The sequence below is a fragment of the Phymastichus coffea genome, unplaced genomic scaffold, assembly GCF_024137745.1.
Source record: "Phymastichus coffea isolate CEN01 unplaced genomic scaffold, Cenicafe_Pcof_1.1 PCOF00062, whole genome shotgun sequence".
Lineage (NCBI taxonomy): Eukaryota > Metazoa > Arthropoda > Insecta > Hymenoptera > Eulophidae > Phymastichus > Phymastichus coffea.
The window spans coordinates 60,682-84,918 of NW_026706873.1; the positions used below are offsets into that span (position 1 = coordinate 60,682).

Consider the following 24,237-nt stretch of genomic DNA (forward strand, 5'->3'; position numbering starts at 1 on the left):
ATTGAAATGCTTCTAAAGTTAATTCGTAGAGAGCATAAAGACATATTGTCTTCATTTAGAAATGCTTACAGTAGTGTGAGTAGGAGTCATAACAAATATCCATATATAAGTTACATGTTTCATAACATTGACTCATTAAATGCTAAAATACGTGAACAATCAAATAAAGTTGTATCAGATAATGCGCGTAAAATGATGGGGGAATAAAAGGATGGGATGAATGTGCGTGCAACATTCTGAAAGATGCTGTCTCAAATTCATTACATCAGTATATGAGTAACAAACATAAAGATGGCAGCCCAACATCCGAAATTAAATTATATAAGCAAAAGCTGTTAAACAGTACACTAAATACAGGAGTCATTGTGTCCGTAGCCTTCCATCACATGACCGCAGGAGGTGATAATCCTATATTAAACACATGGGATTACATATTATCGAATGACATTTGCTTAGAGTTCGAAATCAATTTAGCTCGCACTTTTATCGATCCAAACATTAACTCTATTACAAAATACTTATCAGATTGGATTGCCGTCAGTCAAGATACTGAATATATCATAAAGGCGTCGGAAACATGTCAATTAATTTCACAACTCACCAATGGCACTCATCACACTATGTCAAATCGGCTTAAGATTGGGAAGTATAATATTTATGTACTTTCTAAACCTCGCATCACCAGTGATCGAAAGTACAATGTCCCGACGATTGGACTTGCTAATTATCCAAATGTTATATGCTATGAAAGAAAAGCTTTATCAGCACCAGCCGCGCAATTTATGCGTAACTTCCATGACATTGCTAATGACTTAACTGTTAAATTGATCAGCGTCTCATCATCACCAAATCATATTGAATATCTCGGAAGCGTTTCTGAACCGAGCGCAATTTTCTCCGATTTGTTGCATAAATATGGATTTTTAGTTCATAGTCAAATGATCGTTTCAGATATTCCCGTTATGGGCCGGTTTATGAATGCAATACTTTGCATGGAAATAGATAATGAATTACTTGAATTATTTAGAGCTCTTACCCTTTCTGTACCCCATAGCACAGCATATGACTCCTGGTTGACTGTATATCTCTCACTTAAAAACTTGAATCGAGAAAACACAGATACAACAGAGGATACAGAAATCGCGAATGAAGAAGATAATAGTTCCGATGAATCCTGCGACTCAGATGAACTATTTTATAATATGAATAGAAATATTGTAAAAATCCGTGATCCTTTACATAATTGTAACAATAATGTACTTTATTTTATAAGCTCAAATGGGCAACCTTGCGATGAAGGAGCGCGCGAGTTGATTAAATATCACAAACTAGTGTTAAATGAAACCTTGAAAGTCGGCGAAGTCCAAAAAAATAAAAAAAATAAAAAATATTACCAGTTTGGTTTATGTATACGAGACGAAAATCCTGAATCCTTAACTCAAATTAGGGAGAATATCCGGTATACTTTAAATATTTTGAAAGACTTGCTAATTAGTTTGGGCCAAACAGAGATTTGTATTGCTAAATCAGAATCTATAGCGAATTTACAATGGATAGAGTGCATAAACCTAATCGATGAAATATTTCATAGAACCGGGATTAAAATTATAATCTGTTTAGGAACCATAAAGTACGTGCCCAAAGAAAAACGAGATGAAATCTTTTACGAATTGCATAAATCTCCTGTAGGTGGCCACCGCGATGTCTCGAAAACGTTTTATCGTATACGACAACAATATTACTGGGAAAACTTAAAAGATGATATCCAACGACGTATCCAACAATGTCTTGAGTGCCAGCTTAAAAAGCTCACCCGCTTACAAACAAAACAACCCATGATAATAACAGACACGTGTGCCTCGGTTTTCGATAAAATAGCGATGGATATAGTAGGACCGCTAAAAAGAACCCCTAAAGGGTGCGAATATATTTTGACACTACAAGATCACCTAAGTAAATTCTGTCTTGCTGTACCTTTGTATGACACTACCTCTAGCTCTATTGCCGATGCCTTTATTAAAAAATTTATTTATTTATTTATCCTTTATTAAAAAGGAAAGGGATTTCCACCCAACCACCCACGGCTTATAAAAAGCTCTGTACAAGGCTGGAGAGTAAGTTAGAGTCAGATAGAGTAAGTGCGGAGTGAGCACCAGGAAGTCCCTAATAAAAAGTAATTACCAGTGAGAGAGTCCCGGAGGAAGCATCAAAGAAGAAAAATCACCCAAGTATATTCAGAGCATATAGAGAGAGAAAGAGGCCAAAGAGCAGAGAGAACGCAACTTTACTAATAACTGATTTGATAAAATAAAAGCAAGTAAAATCTTAAATCTGGCTATCCTTTTCTTTCTTTAAGCAATCCGCCTTTCTTTTGGAAATTCATTAAGCGTGAGTCTGGTGAATTTCCATTAAAGTCCCTTATGAACACATTAAGCGTGAGTCTGGTGTGTTCGTAATAACATTTGGTTATTACATTCCCCGTTAGCATACAGTTTTCTCAACGCAACAATATTGCTCGTCCCGGCTTATGTGTTACACACTAGCCAAATCAGAGCAACCCTGAGTTTACACTTACTCCAAGCGTACCTGAGAGTGACCCCGACGTCACAGGTCATAGAAATCTTTATCAATGGTATGGCTTTACATAGTATTTATGGGTGGTCCTATTAACTTTTTGGTGCCATATGGAATAGTCTCACAACTTTCCTTATCCACCTAGGCCATTCAATGCAGAAAGAAAATGAAAAATCCCAAGAAGAAATAAGTAGAGTTCCTATGCCAATGCAGATACCCCATTATATACCAGTTAAGACACAAGAGACAGATGCCAACGTACCAAAAGAAAATCCAGTGTCCTCAATTCAAACTAACAATAGTTTCTTTTCTCGACAATGAATGCTAATAAATCTTGGTTGCCATGCTCTACAATTACATCTTAATTAGCGATTACTTTGCCCCGCTGCGCTCCTTAAGTAACCGTGGTGAGAAACATGTGCTATCGCGGTGTATAAGCGCTTTGTAATGCAACGTGCTGACGCTAATTGAACGTTTCGGGTTTATGTAACCCGTGACAGTATTAGTTTTAATACCTATTGCAACAATACAAATATTTCAAGTTTTGAATTTATTATTGTTCATTTATTATTATATTCAAATAAATCAATTTATATAAATTAATCATATTTACGTGGTTTTTAATCTAAATAAAAATATTTTTTCAAAATATTTCTTTCGAAAAATCAAATTTCCATTTAATAAATATAACTACGAATGCATTTAAGGATTCTGTGCATTAGTGCGTATTTATCTGTTAAAATTGTATTCGTAATTTTGTTACACCATAACCATAGAAAGTAGTCATACGTCGTTACAAAATATAAAAAATCATAACCACAAGCTTCCGCATACATATGATAAATAAGTCCAGACTTATCATCCTCTCACATTCATATTGAGTTCATACAAATAATGAAAGCGAGTCGTCGATATAAGCTCACCGTATCGTCTGCGACATGTGAAGTGGTGTGAGCATCAACTCGAACGCAGCATCTTTGAGATTCGCACCGCGCAGATTCGCCTCGTGAAGATCCGAGCCAGACAAGTCACAGTTCTGCAATGCATAAGAAATATTCTATTTATACTGCAACTTCTATTTTCAATTACGCTCATAGGATTATGCTGTTCTTTACGTTATTCACTGTTGCATGACGTTCGTGCTTGGATAACATTTTTTTTACGATTTATGGCGTAGATTTATATTTTCATTTAATATGTACCGTAGGAAAAGATATTAGTGTATTTTTCTTTATTAAGTTCAAATCGAATCATATAATGGTAAGCTATACAAGATAAAAACGTAACCGGATCTATTATCAATGATCCTTTTTGCAATAATAATGAATGTTTTATAACAAGTAACAGCTTATTCGTTATAAAAATATGGATATACTTTTTGCCTTGACGAGGTGATTAACACTATATTAACTGCACACCAGTGTTGGTGCGTCGTGTACTGACAGCAAGATCAGCACCTGCGAGTAAGCGCGTACGAGCTCGCATCTTCGAGGCCTAGCTATTTGCAGGTAAGTATCCACTGAATGTCTCGCTCTCTATCTAGCTTTCGCTGCAGCTTACCTTTCTCACAGCGAGGGCTGTACCTTTTCTATTCTACCTTTCTTATGTCGACGAAATTCGTTTTTACTTTTTTTATTGTCCCTCTATTTAATTTTGGTGACCGCCGATATTCAGTCGAGTTTTGACTCGACAATGAGCTGCAGGGTATTCCTCTCTATTCCCGTAATTATTTATATCAAAGAATTATCCACGTTTTACCACGAGCAAACAACCCGTTATACAACGAAGGTGTTTACGGGAAAGTATTCGTATACGAAAGTGCATCTGAAAAGTCGGGATTTAAAATAATACCAATCTAAGGAGATCAACTAGTAAACGTACAAAGATTCTTTCAGCAGTTCTTATGACTGAAGAGCTGCACAATCTGAAGTATATTCGACACATGTGGTTTTTTTATATAAAATTATGTATGCCATTTATCCTAACAAGTTGTTAGGTATTTGGTATGATTATAACAACGAGAAAATATCAGGGAATTTTCATTTAAGTCATCAGACAACTACGTAACGAATTCATCGACGCCCTTCTTAATGACCTTTCCACTACTGTGCGACGGTCCAACAGGCTCATGACAAGTAATCAGAGGAAAGCTACGTTGAGCCTCTTCCCGCACAACTATCTGCTCTCAGAAGTTGCTTGGAAAGCTACGAGTAAAAAGGGAAACCTGCACTCGCTAACTACTCAAGACTGGTATGACCATGATTTTCCAGGACTTGTTGGATAAGAAGTTCAGAAGGAAACGAGTGCGCCAAAAGGTCAAATTTTTATCTTATTGAGTCAAAAAATGATTGCGCACTCGCCTTTGCGACTGCCACAACAGAGCCCCCGCAGCAAGTAGCTCGTGGTCGTGATAGCAGCAGAAGAGGCAGAGACGATTTGGCAGCAAGGCCTCTGCACAAACATAATCGCTCCAAATAACCGCAGAAATAAGGAAAAATATCCAGGCCCGGTAGCCGGTAAACTTTTATGCTGGGATTGCCCTTGCACTCGCTACAGAAAAATCAATAGTCCGCTTCGGTAAAAAACAAACAAAAACGAAAAAAAATGAGAAGGAGGCAGGTAAATAACCTTACCGTCCCACTAGAGACGAGACCGTCGATACCATCAGCGAAGGGCGGAACGCAACTGCGGTGCAACTCGGACAACTCGTGCGAAACCGATATGCAATTGGGAGCGAAGATAACGTGGCAAATGCTCTACTATCGAACAGTCCTCGTTAGTGGCTGACCATCAATATCGGTCCTTATAACCTTCGAGTATTTTACGACACAGGAGTGTAACAAACTGTTTTCGACCCGGTGGGCGCACAGATTGCCGCGACTTAAAATCGCCGAGTGCGTCCGTATGTATTCGCCTAGACGTTAAAGCTCTCGTCGGACACAAAGTGCCGATCACGGGCAACGTAAAACTACATACCTATTACTAATGGCAGAGTGACACATTGCACCGACTGCTTCATTGTAAAGGGAACCGACGCAGAATGTACTTTAAGTACCGACTTCGTTTATAATTTTTCAGCTACGTTGATTCCGGAGACGGACGTGCTGTCAATAAGAGGCTGCGCCGAAGAGATAACCACTGTAATCTCGTTTTGTCGCACAGAACAATTAATATCACTCGTCCCTCGTAGTATAGTGGAGCTTACCGCGCAGCAACGTCTGCAGATAGACGAGTTAATGCACGAGCTCGTGCCCAAAAGATTGTGTGAATGCACGACATTGACGTCAGCAGCTCGCGCCCGATCATGAAGCGATATTACCGTTTCATCAGAGATTAAGGTAGAAGTGCATGAGCAAGTACGCACTTCGTGCGTTCTTTCGCAAATATAAAAAACGAGCGAGGACGAACTCGCCATGGTTGCTTTGATTTCCATTCACGAAAGCATCAAAGATTCATGGTATTAATAGAAAACGAAGAATATTCTAGAAAATCCGCGGTACATTCGTATTGCAAATGATTATTTGATATCATTTGCCGTGAAAAATTATTTAAAGCACCAATTTCGTCACGGAACCACGAAAAATAATAATAATAATAATAATAATAATAATAATAATAATAATAATAATAATAATAATAATAATAATAATAATAATAATAATAATACTTCACTTACCTCGAGATCAGCGCCAGCAAGTACAGCCGACCTCAAAACGCAATTTTTTAGAATCGCATTTTTCAAGGTGGCCACCCTCAGATTAACCGCAGACATATTGCTACCCTCCATATTAGCGTTCTTGAGATTGACGCCCTCCATATTGGCAGGTAAACCGCCGGGATCTTCGAAATTGCAGGAAGTGAGGTTGGCACCTTCAAGATTGGCGCACAGCATTTTCACGCAAACCAGCTGGGCATTCTCAATATTTGCATCTGACAGGTCCGCGCGCTCTAAGCAGCAGCCCGACAGGTTCGCTGCGTACAGGTCACAGCGACGAAGGTTCGCGTACTGAGGATGATAGATTGTTTAGTAATTACAGTTGATGTCGCAAATACGCTATCAAATATAAGAGCTTACAGGCTCTGAAGTTGATATGGCGGAAAAAGGAACGAACAGCTAATTATTTGACGAAAATCACACTCAAAGATAGTCGATCGAATAGGCTTTCCCTTTGAAATCGCAAATCGCGCGCGGACTAACCGTGAATGAAATGAAGCTAACAGCGGGCAGGTGGCCAGCAGAGAGGTGGCTAGACACGAGAGTGAGCACGATAAAAGATGAGCTAAGCTAATCGGGCTTAGAAAGCAACAGCTCGTGCAAGCCGACTCCATTTCCGCTTGGACGACATCAAATTTCCTACGCGCAAAATAGTTTAGCAGCGACTCTGTGGCTTGCTAAGCCTCTTGTACGTGAATTTGGCATATCGACTAATTTCGCGCCCGATATCGAGTTTCAACGTTGTAACTTTGTTTTCACCTCCTCGCCTTCCCCAAAGGCACCGTGTAAAGTCAATTTACCGACCAGCGGTGTACAAAATATTATGTAAGAAACGGAGTCTTCGATGTGTTCTATTTAGTTATAAATATAGCACATCAAAGAGTCCATTTCAGTGCTACTCACGTTATATTTTGTATATTACAAGTAATATTAAAATAAGCGATTTCAATCTATTGTTCGCAAGTTATAACAGTAACAATTTTTCACGAATAATTTCACTGTTTCTAAGTATAAAAATACAAAAGTGATCAAGCAATTGCTGTCTATGAAAATGTATAAAAATTGGACAAGAAATTTAGAAATTCTATGAATCAACACTAGCCAATAAGATGAATTTATGCTTTTATAACACTTTATAGAAAAATATAAAAGAGAATTCAAAACCTGATGAGTTGACGAAATAAAATGCATTAGTAAAATTATAAACTACCTTAAAATTGATGTTCCTCAAATCCAACCTTGACAGGTCAGCTCCTTCTAAATTTGCGCCTTGAAATCTCAACTCTGAATTTCTTGGAGAAATCATTAAGGCTTTTAAAACATCTCTTCTAGTTAGTAATACAGTTTCTCTATCCTTTTTATCTTCTTCTTTTACCATTTCCTCTAAAATTTCAACTGCTCCTTCTATCCTGAAAAATCTAGCTTCTTCTAAAAGACCTAAAAATAAAGTTAAACATTAAATTTAAAGTAAACTTACATTTTTGCTTTACCTTTTACTTATAACTATATTATTGATAGAGTTCAATTTACATACCAGCAGGATTTAAACCTGGATCTATTATTAGCTGACCATGCCTCAAATAATTCAACAGTGGTTCGAAATAAGTTGAACTTCGATCAATCAGGTATGCTCCATTATGATCCTGCTGACTTGGTAACATATTCCATTTGTTTTTTTCATTATTATTGAACATCCTGTAATAAATACTAATATCAAAATATTCTATTATATTTCAAATAATAACTTATTTTTTTAATTGAAGAATAGATAAATATGATAATTTCTGAATTTGTATGTCTTATATTTTCCAAAATATATTAGAAATAATTTTAGTATTTATTTTATTACCTTGCTAACATACTTGTAGGTTCATTATTAATCAATGTGCTTCTCGTAGTTGAAAAGCATTTACCTCCAACATTAAGCATTATCCATTCAGAATTTTTGTCACATGGCTGTTGATCTGTAATTAATCTGTTGATCAAGACAAAGTCTTCTCCACTTGATACATACAAAATGTCATTATCTCTGTGACAAAAAAATAACAATTTATGTAATTTAATTTATTATGCTTGTTTGTACAATTAATCTCACGATATTTAACATTTATAAAATTTATACCTAATTAAACTGATGTCATCCACTTCACCACCATTATGGATAAAAAGCCTTTGAGCATTTATATTAAATTTCACACTGGCTTGTACGAGTAACTCGTCTAATGAGTTTGGAACCAAAAAAACCTGTATAGAAACTATGAAAATAAGTAATAGCCTAGAAACAAAACTTTGAATTTTTTTTCAATTTCAAGTTCAACTAATTTTTTAAATAACAATCAATTAGAATATTAAGAAATTATACTAAAAATACTTATGAATGTTATAATCAAATAATTATTCAAAATTAACTACTCAATTTTATTAAGTTAAATAAATATTAAAAACTTAATTTATAACTATACACTGTATAATTCAAAATCATTTCATAGATTTAAGCTAAACACATGGAGGTTAAACCTCATCCACGTGTTCACATGCAAAAAGACGCAATGAAAAATCATAAAAAACAACAAATCTCACCTTTCCATTAACGTCGGTGCCATTCACAAAGAGAACGATTCTCTTCATCTTGTCGTAGTTATAAAAATTGATAAGTCACCGTGGTCAACAATTGTTCGTTATTGAAATTGTCGAAGAAACGTAATAATAACCCCAAAAAGCGGGGAAAAGGAGATAATACGTATTCGACGTAGAAGCCCATGGTATTATAATAATGATAGGTCAACAACCGGATCATGGAGACTATAATCTCCATGACCACGATTCACCCACTCCATACTGCTTGAAAAGGAGATGGAAAGTGATGGAACCAAGAACGGAAGTATGCTATTTGGAAATTACGTTGTTACTCTTTAGCTTGGCTGCTTTGTTATCTCCTTTGCTGACAATGCTGACAGGCTGACTTAAGTTAATTGTTTTTTCGTTGTGGGAGTACACCTTAGGATGGCGCCACTTATCAGACCAGCTGAAATAAAAAGAAAAACTTAATTTGTAAATTTATGGTTTCAATTAATTTTGCGATTATAAACATAATCTCATTAAATGTATTAACAAAAATACATTTTATTTTCAACTATTCAATATTAATCAAGTGAAAATTGGTAAACGTATTTCGTTTTAAGAGTTATAAATCAGACAAAAACTATCATTTAGCTATTAATTCTAGCCGATACAAATCACAACACGTACATATTTTCTGCAAATGCGATGGGACTTGTTACTCGATTAAGTACACTTTGTTACTCGCAATTACTAATTTAATACTGGGCCGAATTGAACAGACCTTATACAAAATGGGAGTTAAAGTGGACGACCTGAAGGCAGTCAAGAAGCGATCTCGAAACGATCTATTTCATTCGGCCCAGCACTATATACACTGGGGGCCTATTCTGAAAAAAAATTTTAGCACGGGGCCTATTCTGAAAAAAAATTTTAGCACATGTCATAAGCATTTATCACATCTAAAGTGATTAATTCTGTGGTAAACTGAAGTGACAAACTGATTTACCACAAAATTTTTTTCAGAATAGGCCCCTGGTACTCCGTGTCTCGTGTTTATTTTGCTGATTCTATAAGGCTCTCTCCAAATTAGATTCGAGAATCAAAAAACAACGCGGTATTTTGCTACAGTCCGCTGTTTCGCTTTGTTCCAATTCTGTACTAACAATAGTTAAAATTATTGTTATTACTAACAATAGCAATTGCTCATTATTAAATTTTTTTTCATTCTCTCATTTTTTTTGCGCAACCTTGCACTAGTCACCAACAATTTTTTTGTAATATAATCAATTATAATCAAACAATTTATTATATATATACAAAATTAAGCGAGAAATAAAATCTTCCGGAAATATTTGAGGCTAAAAAAGTTGCTAAAAAATTTTAATTTCAGTGTTAACGCTTAAAAAACCCTTACAATAATGCTTACAATTTTGTATAGAACAACGTAAACTCCGATTCTGTAACAAAGGAAGAACTTAATAAAATTACAAAAATGGCAAACCAATGGGGTAACTTCACAAGTAATAAAGTTGCTGAATTTAAAACACTATAACAAAACACCCATGCATTACATTGAGCATTACACATATAAAATTTACGAAATATCCTCTCACTGAATCAGAATCTACTCCCAACATAAATATTTATAAATACAAAACAATTTAATCTAGGTTCAAACTAGATACTTAAAGAAAAATAATCTATTATTGAAGTGTTCATTTATTAGAAACGATGATAGACAAAATAATTCATATAAAATTTGTAACTTCCAAATATTGACAGAAAATAAAGCACTTGAAATACACTAAACATTTTGAGAGTAACAAAGTAGAAGAAATTCTGGAATAATAGTAAATTTCCGCGGGAAATGAGCCGTCAGCGCCACATACCATCTGGTGGCGACATCCTTGTCTCTTTTCCCAACTAAAATATTGAATGGACCGTTGGCGGTAGTGGCGCGTGAGTGCGTGGAGGTGCAGGTACCCGTTGCGACGTTTTTTCGTACAGACTCGTCGCACCGTGTGTCATCCCTCGTCTTTACAAATTGTCGTAGTGCAATGTCCGCGTAACCTAACAATTCGTAAATCAACGAACCAACGGCAAACATCGTCAACGGAGACAAGATATCATTTGACTTGAAAGTGCGAGAGAATAACCGCCACCACGACGTCCATAGGGCAGCCGACTGTTGGGCAGACGCCTGCGGGCCCCGGCCCACGTCAACCCCAGCAGCAGCCCAGCAGCGGCATGGATAGGAGAAAATTGTCGTGAGTACTCCGATCGACCAATCTGACCTTCACTTTCAACATCGACGGCAACGGCTCCGCCCCGCACGTTCAAGTTTTCTTTCGTCCATTTTCTTATTCGCGCATGGGCACGCAAGTGGGCAGTTGTCTGCTCCTTTTTTTTTTCATTCGTTCGATCTCTCGAGGAGACACTGTATCAACTTGCACTTTTATGTCATTTGCATGCGAAACTGTAACCGCACTTTTATGACCGAACTAGACGTGAGTCGATATTTTGAACGATCGCTCTCGATAACTTTTCTGCGTTATAATGGCAGTAATCACATATTCATTATTATTTTTAGTTTACATGCCTCTGATTATATTGTTTTGTGCGATTTGTGCATTCGCTAAACATAGTCATTTGATACATTTTGAATGTTTGATTTTACAGACTGCCTCTAATATTACCACAAGTCTGTCTCAATATTATCAGCAGTTGACTCATTGATTTTAAGAACTTATCTGCAATCTTATTACTATTGAAATTAATATTATACTGTACATGAAACCATAGCTTTTATTATTGAAATAATTTTGATTTTTAGTACATCGGGGGATTCCCTGTATGTCATTCTAGAATTGCCAAAAACTGCCACACCTGATGATATAAAAAAAAATTATAGGAAATTAGCTCTTAAATATCATCCTGACAAAAATCCTAATAATCCAGAAGCTGCTGAAAAGGTATATTGATTAATTAATTAACTTTAAGAAGATTATTTGCTAATATTCACTTGTATTTCAGTTCAAGGAACTTGCAAGGGCAAAGAATGTATTATCTGATCTGACCAAACGTAATATATATGACAACTATGGGTCACTTGGACTGTATGTGGCAGAGCAGATTGGAGAAGAAAATGTCAATGCGTACTTTGTCATCACTTCTAAATGGACAAGGGTATACTTAATGCTTACACATGATAAACCAGATGTTACATTACTCTTTTCAGAATTGCAAGTATACTGATTACTATTTCTTTGAATTTTAGATGTTCTTCCTTTTCTGTGGTATTATTACTGGCTGCTACTGCTGTTGCTGTTTCTGCTGCTGCTGTAATTTTTGCTGTGGCAAGTGCAAACCTACACCTCCAGAAGACTCCACAGGGTATCACAATCTCCAGGTTTGAATTTTATTTATTATTCATATTTTATTATTCAATATGTGAAAGTTTTTACACAGCTTTACAAGAAACGTCTTGTTTTTCAAAACAAGTAATCCTACTATTTTGTTTATTCCCTTAAGTTTTGTTTTTCTATCTGGTAGCTGATGGCACATTATTTTAATTTCGTTTCCGTTTTGCACTGCAGAATAGAGCTTTATATGCAAGTAATAAATATAAAAATCAATCTCAAATGATAAATAAAATTGAAAAAAATTGATAAGTAAATTAGTGAATTGTAGATAGCGAAAAATGTAGGTTAATATTTATTTTGTAAAAGATATAACGTCGTAGTCATTATTATACTTATACAGGTAAATTGATGTTAGCACAATTACATCTGCTAGGAAAATCATATTTGCATGACACGTCCGGTTTATTAAATGTTATATTATTTCAATATATCAATCAAAGTCACTTCAAAGGGATTCATCTTTAACGTGCGCCAATGTTGGTGGAGGTCTGTATATTTGTAAATGAATTCTTCGTTTATTACACCGATTTTTTTACGACTATGCATGCTGGTTAGATTTTTATCGTTTCATATAAGAATCACTAATGGATTCCTATTAGCTCTAAACATCATGTCAAATATTAAAAAACGATAAATCAAGCCTCTCGATAAGAAGTCATTGAAAGAAAAAAACTTTTAATAATACTTTTCACATCGCACTCAGACTCAAACTCAGTTTTTGCATGCATCACGTGGAAATTATTAACTGTTTCTGTCGAGCGTGTTAAAATTGACAGCTACAGCGAACATCGATCGTAATATATATTCTATACAATAAACACATTTATAGAGCTATACCAGTTTTTGCTACTAAAGCTCACCGTAGTGGGCATAGTTTTAGAATTAAATATGCACTCGCAAATCCCATAAGACTACTTTAATTGGTGAGTAACGCGCGCCTAGTCTGCCATTCGCTAGCAATACCGTTGTTCTAATCTGCCTGCAAAATTAACAAGCATGGTTGTGCTCTGTCGCTCTTTCATCTCTTCATGCTCATCACCATTAAAAAATTTTTTTTTCAACACGTTAATTTTCATTTCATTTATTTTTATTTACAATTTGTTTTCTTCATTGTTTACTTATGAATTTTCAGTTTTCATTAATTATAATTTTGCACTGTTAAGACAAAAACAATAGGAACATACACCGCTATTACTTACTGCGAAATGAGGCAATTTGATGATTTGCCACATTTTTATAAACGAGCGTGTACGCATACTGGCACTCGGTACACGTGTTTATTGTGCCAACCGTCATGAAGCATATATTGATCGTTTTCCTACTTTTTCGTGTAACACGACCTTCACAGAAAACGCTTATGTCGTTTCGTGTCGTACCATTAAAAGCACTCTGTACTCTTTAATGTCACGCTAAGTTTTTTCCTAAATTATATATCTTATATTTCAACATTCTCTCGATGTTGAACATCCATGTACAAAAGATAAATAAGTGTGCTAGCGCTTCACGTTTCTGCACTTGTTTTCTTTCTAAACAATTGAGTGATCTATTTTTAGAGTCACAGATAAGATAAAACTAAAAGTAATAACGTCAAGAGAATTTTCAAATTGAAGGTTTAATAAATCTCGAGGCGAGGGAGAACTTTCTAATTCAAGAGCCCCGCGAAATGTCGGTTTATTACGCGAGCTCTGTTTGAATTTTATATCGGGAGTGCGCTCGCGATTCTCCGTGCCTCAGCAACCAAAAAGCGACGTGACTATCGCTAAATGCGCAAAACGAAATTCCAATCCTCGTGCCTCATCCACCTTAATTTCTGTAGATAACTGTTGATAAACCACTGCGTCAATAATTGTCCGGCTTTACAAAAGTCGATTTTTCTTGCTATAGTTTTCCATGAAATTTACATGAAAATTTAAAGTACCATTTGACATTGAGAGTAATTTCATAATCTAATGAATAATGTAACCTAGAGAAATTCATATATATCCGTAATGTAATTCATTATTTCTGGCAATGCATTCTTGGCACTGAGTCATTCAATTTATCAAGCATTACTTTATCACCTTGGCACTGATTACAATAGGCAGTCATCTTTATTATTTTGATTTGCATAAAAAAAGAATCTTTCACTAGATAGTCAGTTCTCACATTCACAATCATTGTATAAATTAATTTTTGCAATCGAAAGTGATGGTAAAGAAAGGTTCAGGACCAGTCGTCAATGCCAAGCATGCCGAGCCGATTTTGACCAAATTCATATAGACTAGCAGTTTTGTTTATGTTGTTGTTGTATTATAGCGGGACCAGAATAATCCGGAAGGCGAAGTTATAACAAATCAACCGCAAAGTGTTCGTAAGTTTTTATATGCATCCATCTTTTCGCTTTGATTAACTTTCGTTTGCATGTACAATCCATTCCATGATTTTTAATCTTTCTCTTTTCATTGGAAATTCCGTTGCTATTTTACTTTACATTGATTTTTGGTTTCTTGCAAAGTATTTATTTGACCATTCAGAATCGATTTTAATTTCACATGTGTTAAAGTTCGACCAGTTTACTAAAGATTGTCCAATGTTTGCTTTCGATATATATGGGTAAGTCCAAAAATAGAATCCAGATCTGATCGTGCGAATAATCCTCGCGGTATAGCCTACGCACAGCTACAACGATTGCACGCAGCTTTAAACGCGCACACACTCGTGCACGAGCGAGTTTCGCCAAAGAAAATCGATAACTAAACCTAACCCCTGCCATCGAGATTCAGTATTGACATATGCTTTTTCAGTCTAACCAACGCATGATTACGTGGTCGTCACGCGATACTGACATGTCGCCAAGCCGATCTCCGCACGTAAGAGCGCAAACTCTGTCTGTGGACACACCGTCGTACGCACGACACGTGTGCTTTTAATCGATAGCTCACATAAATGCGTGTGCCTGCTTTCCTTGTGACTAACTTTATCGAAGCCTGCTGCACAGCTCGTTTTCTCTGTTGTTCGAGTGACATCTTCGTGATTTCCGGCGAGTGGCCTTTAATTCAATTGTGAGAACATCAATCATTGCTTTCCAAATTTAATAACGTCAATTATTCTTGGAGAACGTGGAACTCTCATAAGATTCATTTATCGGCGAACTAAAAATAATGGAATGCTAAAGAAAACGAAAAACTTTTTTTTTTCGCTTGCCGTCATGGGAAAAAGAAAGGAGCAGAAGGAACCGAGCACTTTATGACACTTGGCGCGAGCAAGCGAGCACCTACGTATTACATATACATACACGTAACACGAGAGCAACATCAATTTTCGCACGCCCCGCCCGTAATTATAAAAGAGCCGAAGCTCCTTAAGCGTGACAACCGTGAAGTATATTTATGTGTGTGTACGATATAACCAGGTCTAGGCCGAATCCGAAAGTTGTGGAGTCCTTTTGTCAAACGAACGTCTGTCTCACGTTTCTCCACTCGAACTTATTCTCCATTCTCAAGTCGATATTAACCTGGTCACGTACGTATTTTTTTTCGGGCGAAACAGGAGGAGGAGGGGGAGGAGAGTGACCCGGACTTGATAACGACTCAACCGCAGAGCAACGCATCGCAGGGGCCGGGTGCGCAGCCGATGGTGTTCGCGATGCCGCCACCTCAGGCTGACGAGAACACCAACCTCAACCGGGGATCGCAGCCCGTCTACACCCCCGGTATTTCTTCAAGCTCTTGAACACGTTGTCAAGACGAGCATGTGAATGTTATCTACTAGCTCCTTTTCTCCTCTTATTCTATTTTCCTTTCCCTTCTTTTTCTAAATATTGTACATAATTTATGTTTCTCTTTTTCTAATCTTCTTTTTTCATTTGAGTAAGTAGGATATTTGCGAGAAAATCGTTTTTTATAGAGGCTAACGCTGTGACTTGCTTTCTTTGATATTGACGAGACCTCGTGAAAGTTTTTTCCGCCATTGTGATCGCTGTATTGATTTAGAATCGTCATTCATCAGTATTTTGTAATGAAATTCGCCATTTAGAAGCGAGGACGTAAACGCCTTCATCAACCGAGGTGAAGTGTTTAGTGTCCTCGAGCTTACCAACGTTTATTTTCAGTTATGAACTTCATGATTGTTCATATGTCATCTTAGCCGAGTGCATAGTAACGTGTATAATAACGTCATTTTTCTTTCGTTTTTAATGAATTATTATTTTTCTGATTGGTATTTTACGCCCTATCGTTTTATTTGTGATTTGAAATGTAAGTTAATGCTTGCTTAAATTAAACAAAAATTGTTGGCACCTCTATTATTTCGTTGTTTTATTGCTTATTTTACTTTGGTTACCCGTCAGAGAATATAGTTGCAAGGATGTAGTTTGGCCAAATTTCAGACATGAACTATTCCAGCTTAAAAATGAAAGGGCGGTGAACAGCCAGTCGTCTCGATGTAATATTTATACCAAGGCAACGTGAACTTGCCTTATACTGAAACTTTGAAGCGAAGGCGCTTACAAGCCAAATTATTGAAGCTTAATTTTCGCATTCGCGTAAGCTGTAGCCCAGTGCATCGCGCCAATGCGATTCGGAAACGATGAAAATTGACGAGGACGACCGGTGACTTGATTGCACGAGCGTGAGTGCGCTAAAAGCACGGCGATGCGAGGGAATTAGTTTTTTTGGTAGCTAGCTTATTCTTTTCCGAGACGACGGGGATCGACGGTAACAATAGCGCCCGGCAAAACAACTAACGTGTAGGAATTCGCTGAGTAACGAATTTTCTAAAAAAGAACCGATTCACTTTCCACTTTTGACGTCATTTAGCACTGCAACGCTCCGCGGAGATTCTCACAGAGGGAAACGAAGCTGGCTGCGCCTCCTCCCATTGGTCTTTAACTGGAACAGTCCATTATCGAGAAACACTCATTGAAAAGCCAGACACGGCTAAAACTACATCCTCATAGTCGCGTTGATGCATCATTACGCAGATATTGCATTAGATGAGTTCTCGTCAAACAGCTCTCATGACAAATTATTTAATTTCAAAAGCGTCAACAAATCCATTCGCAAATCCCGACATGACAAGCAGCGCCGGCAAGTGGTAGTCAGCGAGCCCAAGTTCTTGAGACGTCGAGGAAGCAGCATCTGCAAAAGGAAGAATGGACGCAGTCGCGCGAGCATTATATTCATAATTTAACGTGAACAAAGAATGGAAGTGCTGAACCAAGAGTCAGACCTCTAGATAGCTCGTCTCCCTTTTTTTTCCCCCTCCCCGCCCGTTATATCGTACTCAACAATCATCGGCAACGATCTCGACGAGGACGCGCTGGTGTCGAGTGAACGATTCCAAAAACAACGTGTTAAATTGATACTCGATTTGGCCGCGCGCGCGTCAACGTCGCGAAGAACGCCGAGGAAGATATTACCTTTCCTCCGAGACACCTTACACCGGCGGCCGCGGCGATAGCGATTTGTAATTATCGCGCGAGACACATGACGCCTACGCTATCTGCGAACTTGCGCTCGAGGAGCTGTCTGCGCCTCGGGATCTCCGGTTATAATCACGTTCAAGTACGAGACTTCGCCGTGCCCTACTTCTATTTTTTTTTTTTTTTTCTGTTTTACGTTTTGCTCAGCGACCACGTCCACGATGAACGAACTATTGAAATTTAAAGATTTGTCTATTGTATTTCCGTTCGAAGAATCTCTTGAATGTCGATTTTCGAGAGAAATATGTACTCGTGCATCAAATATTACGTAGTATAATCTTACATTTGCGAATTCCTGTAAAATTTGAATTCACTTACCTCTGAGTGTAACGACTTGCAATCGTTAAGAAATATCGTCGATTTCCTCGTAAAGAAAGCAAATCGTAATGTTCGTTTCAAAGCCAATAGCCGTTGATTTCTACTGTGCTCGCAGCGAGTAACGAGGTAGATTTCTACCTTTTCGGCTCAGATTCTATTCTTTTCATATGTATCGCCGTAATTATTCTGACATTTGCCGAACATCTGTATCTGTTTCCGAGGGCATCAACCTTGGCTCTGATGAAAAATTGCGTAACGAATACTTCTGTAATGCGTTAATATGTATATGTATTAGAAATGAGTAGTACACTTACAATTCACACATACACGCATACACACACTGACACAGTGCTGTGAAGTGACACAAAGCAAAGGACATAAAAAAGTACTTGAAGAAAAAAAACCTTTTTATAAATAACTGTACAATTACAATAGTAGCGTTTCCATTTCACTCAAATTGGTACATAGAAAGAGATTTTGCAAATAATCAAGACAAATGAAATCTTGTAGCCGTAACTATGCGCTTCAGCTATAAGTTTCACCAATGCAAGCCGCGCTTGGCTTGCACTCAATTTTGCCTACTTGAAACGCATTGAAATAACGTAATCTAGCAGACAAATGGAACATGATCCATCGATTTGCATCGCTCTGTAAATGTGAAAGTGCGAAGTGTACATATTCAACGATACAACGCTTGCAATTAGGTTGAAAGCGCGCCCTCCGAAACGCGATTTCCGTATCTCCTGCAATTAGTAACGCACTACCACGAGCTCCCGATGCACGCTGTTAACAATTCGCGCCGCTCAATTTTTCATTTAACCCGATGAGTCGGTTCTCCTCAGCGCGTGTTATCTTTGCCCGAGTACATCGTGAAACGAGCCATTGTGCCTCCAAACGTACGAAATGCGTTCTTCGCGCACGAGGCACCTGTCCGACCGAAATCGCGACGGCATTGGCATTGATTCAATTACTTGCAATTCCATTTCGCTGGCGCCCGGCAGCATTTCAAAATGAAAAGGAAAACAATCGAATTGTATACACATTTCCAACTCTACGAGTTAAAATACTTTCATAGGTAGTGAATATATTTTTATTGGGGTTTACAAAGTTGATAAAAATATATTTATTGTAGTTTAATGAGAGTTTAATGAAATCGTTCGTGTATGTCATTTTTGTCAAACGTTACTGTTGTTATCGATTTATTTGTGCATACGCATTTATTCCCCGTCGACCATTATATTCTACTCGTATTTACGTACAGCAGCACGGTTATTTGTTTGGAACAACTGCTCGACAAGAAGGCAAATTCCGGAAAATCCACTTGGAACACTGTTCATTCTATGCTTGACAGAATTGCACGGCCACGTGCCCGAATTCCACAACTTAGCTATTCAAATAATAATTATATTCATGCGCGATCAAAGAGATACTTGAAGTGAAAAGGAAAAGTCATGTATCGAAACGCTCCAAAACACGGGGCGTGATGTTATGAGAATGGAAAAAAAACGATATTTATCACATTAAACGGTGACTATAAGGCTCTGAAATGTATGACAAGTGAAAAAAAAATGTAAATAAATTTAGATTGCATCCAATGGCTTTGTGTTCGTTTAATTAATTGTACTCAAAGATGCATTGTTCCTTTTATTATTTTTCCCGAAGTTGGTTGTACGGTAAACGAAGTTTACGAAACATCCTGTAATCCAGAGACTCGTTAACTCCGTTTGTAGATAATTCGTACGCAGAGTAATGGTCATTATTTCGCTCGGTAATATAATGGACAAGAAACGAGCTGGCCTACATCCGAGTGTTTTGAAAACTCGATAAAAAGGCAGGAGGTCGTAAATAAATTCAGATCGCATCTGACGTCTCAACTATGGAGTTGGAAAGAAGCACGCGTGCCATTGTCTCCTTCTCCCTTTTCGTGTCTTTCGCGTCGAAGAGGGGCCAGGGGGACCAGGTATATCTGCGCGGGATCAAGGACACACTTCGGCAAGGATGCCCCGCCGCGTGATCGGCATCGACAATGGACCTGCGGCTTTCGGCGATGCGCCTCCCTTATTTCGTAGAAGAGCCCTCCGCTCGACTCTCCTGCTCGTCAGCGGAGACACGCAAGAGCGAGTTGCCGTCGGCGTCGTCGAATTATCAATTATAAGCTTGCGAATTCCCGTCGCGGCCGGCGGAGACCGACAATCAATTGCCAAATGCTTCCTGCGCGCGCGCGCGCGGATCGATTGCCCCGTATCGCTCGCAGCCGACTCGCCGAGCGCATGGAGATCGCGGCAACACAAAAGAGGATAGACAAAAAGATAAAGCCCTCGTTTCTCTCGCGGCCACCGGGCGTACAGCTGTCGCCGCGCACGAGCTTCCTACGCGGTCGATATCGCGCCGATCGCCGTAAATACCGAATGCCGCCTGCCGTGGCGGCCGCGTGGGTGCGATACGGCACTTTGCGAAATCTCGCGATTGCGCGCTCGCCGGGCGAATTCGCGCCTTACAAGGTGCGCCGCGCGTCGTCCCTCTTTTGTAAACCACCTGCGCGACCCGCGGCGCTCTGTTACGTCCCCGATCTGTATCCGAGCGTCGGTCGTCCCCGCGGGAAATTGACGGTCCTCGACCACAACCCAGGCCTGTTTCTCGCTCGACCGCGACGAGAGATTATCGCCGAGGGACGCTTTTCTCGACGTCGGCATCGTTTTTCTTCTTTCTTTCTCGCGCGTTCGGGTCGAAAAACTGCGCGGACGTGATTTTCGATGAAACAGTTCGCGGGTCACGCGGCGCTAGATAGCGCCCGCAGTTAAACAAATCACTCTGTAGCTTTGCTGCACCGCGCTCGAAAGGTTCAGAGTACACGTTCATGGAATATTCGAAATAATACGCAGCTCGTAAAACGAGCAGGTGGAACGTGCGCGCTGTTATGCGAATTGTGCAAACACGAGAAAATTTATATTCGAACGCTCCTCGAAATAAAGGCCATTCTCGCATTTCAAGCGATTGCGAGGCGCGCGAATAACCCTCAAAAGCCACTCGGAGAAGTAATGAAGTGCAGAAGGTGGCTCAGAAGTGCAGCGAGCCGATAAGCGCGCACGCGCACGTTGCATTATTTTATTTTTTTTTTTTATTACGGCATTAATTAGTCAAAGATGCGCGGGCACACCATGGAATGATTAGCGTTGGCAATTAAAGAGAAAAAAAAAAATTTTCCCTCGCGCTTATATGTGCGAAAGAGCAGAGAGAGGGAGAAAGAGAGGTCGAACGGCGCGAAGAAAGCGACGCATGGCAGAGGGAGCTTGTGAGGCAGGAAGCTAAATGCCTCTTTTCTCTCGCCAGGATGTACAGGAATAGAACGACGCGAGTGCGCTGTGTGCCGCAGCCTTCTCTGTCTCTCTCTCTCTCTCTCTCTCCGACTTCTATTGCTCTACTAGAAATAACTCGCCTTTATTGGTCGCCGCGTTTAATTAATTTTTTAACCTTTGCTCGCGAGATATTCACGGCTGCGTGCGCCGGTCGCGCTCCGGCCATTGTTTCTATACAAACTGGATTTGCAAGGGAAATCGGGGCAGCGACCGCCATTATAGCTAGGCCGCAGTCATTAACATTGAATTGAATACCCCGTGATACCGATAACGAAAATCTCGTTGGGTAGAAAGAATTTTGACGCTATTTTTTTTTTTTTTTTTTCTAGGCCGGAGGAAGGTTAAAGTTAATGAGAGACTCAGTGTCTGTTTTGTATGTTTGTCAAACGTGAGAAATACCATGCTTTTGTATTTTTCACTAAAATTACCATCCACAATAATTCATCTTGCGCGAAGGCGAACGTTAGCGGTATAATTCAACGGTGTGAAAAACAAAGATAAAAAAAACAACAACAATTGATTGCCCAGTCACTCGGCTTCTTTCCAGCCAACCAGGCATTTCATCTTCGTCTAGCAAGATGGAAAGTTTCCGGGTGATCGCCAAATCCAATGAAATTGGCATGCCAGACTGCTTCTGCGGCAGTTTCGCGCCACCGCTGCCACTGCTATTGTTACTACTGTCGTTGTGTTTGCATGGCATCGTCCGGCGTCTGTTACGATATCCGTCACGTCCTCTTGGTGCATTTCCACCATTACGTAATTACGTTCGCTTATTTGCGATATTGACGTATGATTAAAAAAAAACATGATTGTCCTCACGAACAGACGTGCAATATGTGTTTTCTTAACTCGTTTCGCAGACGTCTGTGTACAATCTCTCTTACTCCTTCAGCAGTAACCTTATGTGCGCAGATCAAAGGCGATCTATCCGATCTATAAAAAGAAAAAAAAAATAACAATGCGATTGCGCGCAGCCGCGTAATTAGTCGCACGCCCGTTTCTCCCACTCGGGTGAATCGAGAGTAATGACTTTACAGTGAGGCGATTGCAGGTGAGGTACCGGCGAAATGCCATCGCGAATTTCACTGGAAGTCGCACGGCGCGCACGCGGACACGCTCTCCGAAAGCGACGGCATTGTCTCCGCGGAAGAAATTGCGCCGGCGCTTTCGCTTCCCATAGCTCCAGCCAAATTAACCAGCCTACATTTGTATGCGTAAACCCGTGAAAACAAGCAAGAAGTACCCTCGACAGCTGGCGCGTTCGGAGCTACGTGTCGGAAACTCGACTTCCATACTCGGAAAGGGACAGAGAGAGAGAGAGAGAGAGAGAGAGAGGAGACTTTGTTTTCGCAGTTGCTGCCCGCGCAGCTTCCTCGAGCCTCGTTGCCACGACACTTCGCCTCCCGATAACGTATAAGCGCCGAAGAGGTGCGATCGATAGGCGGCTTTTTTTCCGCCAGGGGGTCCGAGCCGCCGATAAATTTGGCTTCGGCCGCTCTATTTGTGGCTTTACGAGTTCTAGGACTTGCCGCTCAACCCTAAAAATAAGTAGCGCTTTCCTCGATAGCGTTTCCACGTTAATAGCCGCACGCGTCGATCGCACAAGTCCCGCAGGACTGATACTTCTGTTTATTTTCCGGCGCGGCGCATCACACGAAATTTTCAAAGGAATATGTCATAACGATAGCCCAAACATTTGTCTCTTTCCCGGTGCGCGCGAGGGGCGCATGCTGCTTAATAGTTTGGACGTGTAGCGTTACCGAAAACATCGCTCCGCCGTCATCCCGCGAAGCGACTCCAAGGCGAAGACCCCCGTGTCGGCAGCTCCATTTCCAACGGACGCGCGCCCCGCGCCGCTCGATATTTCCCGCTTCCGCGGTGACTTTTCGCGAGCGCCTCGCGTGAAATTACCCGCGATCGTCGACGCGAGAGCCTCCTTTCGTGTTTTTATTCGTCGCTCGGCCGTCGAGTGTTGGAACATGTGTTTCCGCGGTTTTTTCTTGTCTCCTTTTTTCTCTCTTTTTCGACGGCAAGGAGAGCACCTGCCGGGGAAGAAACCGCTGCCCGGAAACGAAGGTTCAAGAAGTCGAGAGAGCGGCCTCGGGTTTCCGCTCTGGCTCGGCCTTTTTTTCAAACGCCTCGCGCTTGCTGCGGTCCATCTCTCCCGCCTCCTCGCGCGCTCAATGGGCTCGAGAGGTGAATAGACATCCGGAGTAAATATCCCGAGGACGAGCATGGGATGCTTTCGATCGAGTGCATTACTTTTAAAGAACGCTCTCTCGCCTCCTTCCTCATTCTCTTCTACTCGTTCTATTCTTCCGTGGCGTCTGCGGCGTGCTCTTGCCCTTTAAATCGAATTATCGGCTGTCGAATATTGTGCTGGCCGTTCTCCTTCCTCTTCACCGCACCCGACGCAAGCAGTCGTACAACACGTAAACGCGCGAGTGAAAACGAAAGTCTTTGAAATTTCCAAATTGGCCACGCTGCTATGTGAATATGTATGATTGGACGAGGTCTTCCTCGAGGATCGATTAACTTGTCAAGCTATCGAGCCGATGACAATATTATCGAGTTACCAAAACACTGAAAACGAGAGACTCATGAATATGCAAAGCCAACTTTCTCCTTAATTGAACGAATCGAAATTTCTTGGATTTTTTCGCAGTAGTCGCCGAAACGGTGAAAAATTCCGACGATGATCCTTGAAAGGCCAAACAACCGCGCTCACGCAGCGTTTAATCTCATTAAAATGAAGAAACAAGAAAAGAAAGAAACCGCTACGCGCGGTTCGACGCGGCGGACCCGCGCTCCCGCAATTCGCACGCGGAA

At 39.7% G+C, this 24,237-nt stretch overlaps 2 protein-coding genes across 6 annotated transcripts; one reads left to right on the forward strand and one right to left on the reverse strand.

Moving 5' to 3' along the window:
• Positions 1–2,113: 2,113 nt before the first annotated feature.
• LOC131666931 (BTB/POZ domain-containing protein KCTD9) lies at positions 2,114–9,628 on the reverse strand. Of its 2 annotated transcripts, none has more exons than XM_058940032.1 (8): positions 9,539–9,628; positions 8,870–9,314; positions 8,412–8,533; positions 8,139–8,318; positions 7,824–7,984; positions 7,500–7,726; positions 6,251–6,580; positions 2,114–3,610 (listed from the first exon to the last, which is right to left on the reverse strand). In XM_058940032.1, exons 2-8 carry the CDS (start codon positions 8,915–8,917, stop codon positions 3,494–3,496), a joined length of 1,185 nt encoding a protein of 394 aa, XP_058796015.1. In that variant the 5' UTR covers positions 8,918–9,314; positions 9,539–9,628; the 3' UTR covers positions 2,114–3,493. The 2 variants fall into 2 exon arrangements, with proteins under 2 accessions (XP_058796015.1, XP_058796014.1); XM_058940031.1 differs by having other exon boundaries at positions 7,824–7,996.
• Positions 9,629–10,813: 1,185 nt separating this feature from the next.
• LOC131666938 (dnaJ homolog subfamily C member 5) lies at positions 10,814–19,647 on the forward strand. 4 transcript variants are annotated; one of them, XM_058940040.1, is made up of 8 exons: positions 10,814–11,118; positions 11,685–11,823; positions 11,885–12,037; positions 12,129–12,260; positions 14,569–14,619; positions 15,057–15,122; positions 15,802–15,964; positions 17,295–19,647. In XM_058940040.1, exons 1-8 carry the CDS (start codon positions 11,099–11,101, stop codon positions 17,348–17,350), a joined length of 780 nt encoding a protein of 259 aa, XP_058796023.1. In that variant the 5' UTR covers positions 10,814–11,098; the 3' UTR covers positions 17,351–19,647. The 4 variants fall into 4 exon arrangements, with proteins under 4 accessions (XP_058796023.1, XP_058796024.1, XP_058796026.1 ...); XM_058940041.1 differs by lacking the exon at positions 15,057–15,122; XM_058940043.1 differs by lacking the exons at positions 14,569–14,619; positions 15,057–15,122.
• The last annotated feature ends 4,590 nt before the right edge of the window (positions 19,648–24,237 follow it).